The sequence below is a fragment of the Alosa alosa genome, chromosome 11 (genome assembly GCF_017589495.1).
Source record: "Alosa alosa isolate M-15738 ecotype Scorff River chromosome 11, AALO_Geno_1.1, whole genome shotgun sequence".
In the NCBI taxonomy this organism is placed as follows: Eukaryota; Metazoa; Chordata; class Actinopteri; order Clupeiformes; family Clupeidae; genus Alosa; species Alosa alosa.
The window spans coordinates 7991313-7997059 of record NC_063199.1 but is presented as its reverse complement, the minus strand read 5'-3'; the positions used below and the strand labels follow the sequence as shown (position 1 = coordinate 7997059).

General features: G+C 43.3%; 1 protein-coding gene across 1 annotated transcript in view; it reads left to right on the top strand.

Moving 5' to 3' along the window:
* Positions 1 to 1358: 1358 nt before the first annotated feature.
* Positions 1359 to 5747, top strand: part of dapk2b (death-associated protein kinase 2b) — a 25389-nt gene continuing 21000 nt past the window's right edge. The window contains exons 1-2 of the mRNA XM_048257587.1: positions 1359 to 1560; positions 2535 to 2713. Coding sequence (XP_048113544.1) covers positions 2637 to 2713 — 77 coding nt within the window. The 5' untranslated portion in view covers positions 1359 to 1560; positions 2535 to 2636. The remainder of the gene's footprint in view (positions 1561 to 2534; positions 2714 to 5747) is intronic.

Below are 5747 nucleotides of genomic sequence, written 5' to 3'. Positions count from 1 at the left end.
CACAAGTAGTTTTGCCAAATGTGTCTTACCGGTATTCCATTTTTACATCTTAAGGGTTTCTGAGGTTAAAATGTAGCAAGTCCTTGTACTGTGAGAGGACGGTGTGTAAGTGAGAAAGTGTGTGTGGGTGTGCATGTGTGAGTGTGAATGCATATGTGTGCGTGGGGGTGGGGGGATGGGGTGTCGCTATGTACAGTATGTGTAAGGCTACACAAATTGAGTTTGAATTTAAAGTGAGCTAAAAGCAGAAGCCTCCCTTTCTTTGGACAGGATGTGGTCCTCTGAAATACTGTAGTTGTAGTTTTATCAAGCAGCAGCCTCTGAGGAGCTGCAGCATTCTGCTGGTTGTGTACATGGGTGTTTCCTGCTGGTACACACAAGTTTGGTCATGCTCCGAGACATCTATGGATGTTTGTTTCTTGGTTAAACTGTTGGCTGGGTATCTTCCTCGACCTTCCTGCAGGGGGCAGTGTTCTTCCTTGCCTGCAATCGACTCGAGATATCCTTTGTTAAACTTGAATTAGCCAAAGCACTGTATACACGCACTGTAAATTAACTCTAACAATGTTTCCGACATACATACACTACCATTCAAAAGTTTGGGGTCACATATAAATTTCAATTCTACTCCATTATAGACAATACCAGATAAGATCAGTTGCATTGTTTTTTTTTAATCAGGGCAGCAGTTTATGTTCTTACATAATTGCAAAAGGGTTCTCCAATGTTTTCTCAGTTAGCCTTTTTAAAATGATATCAGATTAGTAAATGTGCCTTTGGAACATTGGATGAATGGTTGCTGATAATGGGCAGTATATATATATTGCATTAAAGATCAGCCATTTCTTTCTACAACATTAATGATGAAAACAAGGACATTTCTAAGTGACCCAAAACTTTTGAACGGCAGTGTATGTGTGTTTGAACAATTTAGTCAGACATAACAACAGAAAAGAAACAAGTTTGCGAAGATTTCTGAAATAGTGTTCAAACTTTGATTTTTTCAAGAAGTGGGATGGTGAGCGGAACCACTGCTTATTGATCATAAACCTGTGTGTTTTTATGTGAGTGTTTGTGTGGAGGGGGGCTTAAAACAATGTGGGACACTGTACAATACAGGGAAGTCATTTCATGAAGGATGCGGCACAGCTCAGTGAAAAGGATTGCAACATCAAATTCCAATGTTCACTAACTTACATTAGTCATGATGGTCAAGCAGCTGTCCCCAGCTCCCTTAATTGAAATTGCTCAGTGGGACTCTCATTTACAATCTAACCAGTGACATCAACTGTAAGGTTGCCATTTTATTATTGAATCAGGCTGTGCGTCATGCTGCATTTTTAAACACGCAAGTTTGGAGAGGTTGAGCGTTGCGCTTTCTTCGATAGACTGTAGGTGGCGCACCACTGAGTGCATAACTATACTTGTTTGACAGACCCTAGGCAAAGAGTAGATGCTGCGCACCTAAGTTGGAGATAACTTGAAGAAGCCCATTCTTGTCACGTTTTATTTGAACTACGATGTGGACTCACTGCAAGACCTGACAATAGTAATATCAAGGTAAGAACATCTATTTTCATTCGTGTTCTTATCGGTTAGATTTGATTGCGTTGACAGTTTGTCCAGCGTAGGCTATTTTGCAGAGCGTAGATAAAGTTTCTTCAATCAGAGGAATTGTGTACACAACAACTACAAGACGCACAGGATTTTTATTTTAAGATATGTTAAAGGCTATAGCAACGGCGAATACTACCTGATGCGTCTAGATCATATCATAGGGTGTGCAACAGTCTGGAAGACAAACATTTTGAAATAATTTTGTCATCACATGTAACATAGGCTTGTGCGTTATGACCTGAATGGAGTAGCCGAAGATAACGAAGAAGTTTAAATGTACGCAAGATAAGCTTATGTTTCTTTTTGTTTCCTCTCTGTAGTAGGCAGTCGTTTCCCACATAGTATAGCATAGCTGTCATATATGCTGTAGCCAGTGACAGAGGAATTAAAGTGTAGGCTAACCAGATCACACAGCAACACAAACACGTACAGTGTACATTTGGGCTCGTTTGATGCTTTACAATTATTTGTTAAGCTTAATCCGTCCTAATTCAGTTTTGTTTCTGAACAGCAGTTCATTTATTCAAGGGGGAATCAGGCTACCTTGTAACCCAACACCTTGTAATGAACACAACTGGCTACGTTCCCAAAAAAGTTGTTTTCAGTCGTGTTCTCTACAAACACAGATTATTCCCCGTCTAGTCTTGAGGCTGCCCTGTATGCGACCGACTTTAGTGTCCTAGTTGCGTTTTGTTCACCATGTTCAGTGCAGGATCAACGTTAGCTCTTGGCAGTGAGTCAACACAACCTTGGGTTAGGCTACTACACAGTGTGCTGTTAGTCTTGGGTTGATGGGTGGAATGTTGCGCTGCGTGTAGGGACCTGCTGGCGCGTGTGTGTGAGTGAAAGTATCCTCTTGCTCTTACCAGTGGCAACCGCAACCACGGACACAGTATTCACGTTTTCTCATCCCGTAGGGCTACCAACTGACAGGATCGTACGCTAGAACGAAAGAGAGAGAGAGACGTCACGACAGACATAAACTCTTGTCCCCGCTACTCAAGAGACCATCGTTATCAATGAGGACATTAGGCATGGCTGTGTTCAAACAACAACGAGTGGAGGATTTTTATGAAATTGGAGAAGAACTTGGCAGGTGAGTAAACCCTATGTCATGTGCTTATAACTTGTTACATGGAAATACACCCTTAGAGGCTATACCTTCAAGTAGACATGTTTGTGTATGAGTGCTGTGCTTTCATAATGCTTATATATGTGTGTCCCTATGGGTCCAGTAGAGGAGCATGTATACAGTGTGTCCACTTGAACTTTGTGATGGGTAGGGTCAGAAAAGGGTGGGGAATTACAGGCATAGCTGAGATTGCAGGCAGACTGTTTCTTTCCTTATGGAGACAGCTGTGTAAATGCATAGCACTGTAATTATGGACATATTTATGCACTGTAACACAGCTTTGGGATTAGAGTTGGGGTATTCAGTTCTTCTCTGGACTGGCTTTGCTTTTCTGTCCGACCTGCCCTTTTGTGCTTGTATTACCTCTAAAGAAGAGGTCAAATAGGGCACAGAGGATAAGCCGTCTTTGAACTCCTAGCTGATAAAAAGAAAAAAGCCAGCGGTTGGACTCTTTTGTCAGTGTCGAAGAATGGGATGGGTGTTGCCTGGCCTCTGCGTTCTCTCCTGACTCATGTTTTGCTCTGTAAGTTCCAAAGAACATTCCCCTAAAACACTGCCTCAACAGGCAGCCCAGACTCCCTCCCCTTCTGGGGCTTGTGATCAGGCCAGGGTAGGGGACAGAGGGGAGGATGTCAGCCTGTGAGCGGTGCCTGGGAAGTGCCTGTTTGACCACTTGGAAGTTACAAATCTGTTGAGAGGGGGAAATGTAGGGCATTTGACCTGGGGATGCGAACATGCTTCAGGAAAGGTGCGACTGTTTTTACAAGAGGAAGAACAGCCACCCAGAGCCAGGTGTCCGTTGCACTACCATGCGCTCTGGCTTTGGAGTTCATGCATACACACACACACACACACACACACACACACAGGTATGAGTTACACAGTCCTGGCTCTGAGTCCAGGTGCTCGGGGGGTTCTGATGGTGTCAGGTTTCCATAGGGCTTATTTATGTTCCGCTGTCTGTCATTGTCATGCAGTTTCTCTGGCACACCCACACTCAGACAATGGAGGAATCGGACAATGCGCCTGGGACGATGGTGGTGGTGGTGGTGTGTGTGTGTGTGTTTGTGTGTAGAGTCACTAGGGCTCTCTCCTGAAGTCACTCAAGACCTTTTGTTGTGTAATTGTTGTTGTTTGTTGAATTGTTGTTGTATTCTTACTCCTACTTATAAGCACTGCTCCATTGCTCAGTGGTTGGTTGACTTAAACTTCTGGGTGAAGTTCCCATAGATGTCATCAAGCGCAGGTTTTACTTTTCTGTGGGGAGAAGTTTGACAGAGAAATGAAAGAGGAAATTCTCTCTTCTCTCTCTCTCTCTCTCTCTCTCTCTCTATGATGTTCTGTACTACCATGACGATTGCATCACCCTATGAGAATAAAAAGGCAGGAATGGCTGGAGTGACAGAGATACAGTTATAGAGAGATGGATAGATAGATAGAATGATAGAGATAGAATAATGGAGCGATGGATACACACACACACACCACGTGTGGTACCCACAAACAGGTCTTCAACACCCCCACTGGAACACATCACATAACACATAACACACACACACACACACACACACACGTGTGGTACCCACAAACAGGTCTTCAACACCCCCACTGGAACACATCACATAACACATAACACACACACACACACACACATAATCACATGAAGCCACATGTGTTCTAAGTCAGATAAACTGTGACTTAGAGGGCTGCAGCAACCTTACATGTTTCTTCACCAATGTGTACTCAGGAAATGACGTGGTGCCCTTAGATAGATAGATAGATAGATAGATATACTTTATTGATCCCTAGGGGAAATTCAAGACAACACAACCGAGTGGTGACATGGCTGTTTGGCACTGAGTCTGAACATAAATGTCACTAACTGCTTGGCTTAGAAAACAGCCCCATCAGATGCAATCAGACCCTGGCTTTCCATACCCGGTGGCGTAACTGCTCCCCCGTGGCCCTACAAGGGCTGGTTTAGGGCCTGAATCAGAGATCCCTGGATCACACAAAAGATATGTCCCCATCATCACTGCCATCATCGGGTCACTCTCTCTTCAGCCCGTTAGCCAACAGGTGGGAGACGTGAGGAGTTCTTATGCAATGTGGCCAGCAAGGCAATGAGATGAGCCATGAGATGGCTTAACTGGCACTGGATGGGTGTGGGGTTGGAGAGAGGAGGAGAGTACAGTGAAGGGACTAGGACATGAGCTGGTCAGCTGTTTTTTTGCTTTTAACACACACACACACACACACACACACACACAAATGGCTCAATCAAAGCATTCTATATGCATTCTATGTGTGTGTGTGTGTGTGTGTGTGTGTGTGTGTTGGGGTGTATGTATCAAGCAGATTGTTCTTTTGGCGTGCAGTAAGTGTGCAGGAACTGAATGTGATAAAGGCTAGACCTCAGGTCTCGTTCGCTGAGGCGTTGCACCCTTGAATAGACAAGTGGTTAAAAACAAGGAAGTGAAGCAAAGAGATGCAAACGACTGATAGCTTAGACCCCAGCAAATACAGCCAAGCATGTCATTTTACAGTTTCATCTTGTCTGCAGTCTCATTGCAGTCATGACGATTCAAACACCTTTAGAGAACCTGTGTAAAGCTGGATTGTCCAAGGCACTCTTCAAAAAAAAGTTTAAAAAGCTTTAATGAATAGGCTTAATCATAGAATCATGTTAAAATTGCCAGAGAACCTGTTTGACATGATGGCTGTGATGTTAAAATAATGATGTGATAAAAATATAAAAAAGACAAAAAAGACCAAAGGTTGTGGAAATACAGGTTTCAAGATGATGGAGTACCACAGCTTTGCTCCGAATTCCAAAGATATTAATGAGTGATGTTTGGTCGAGGCTACTACTCATGTCAGTAATGTGCTATAGAGAGGGACTGCCTAAATTTCTGAAATAGGAAGATGGTCATGGTAAAAAAACAAAACAAGCTGAAATAAGAACAGGAAATATTCCATACTTCAGAGTTGTCATGCA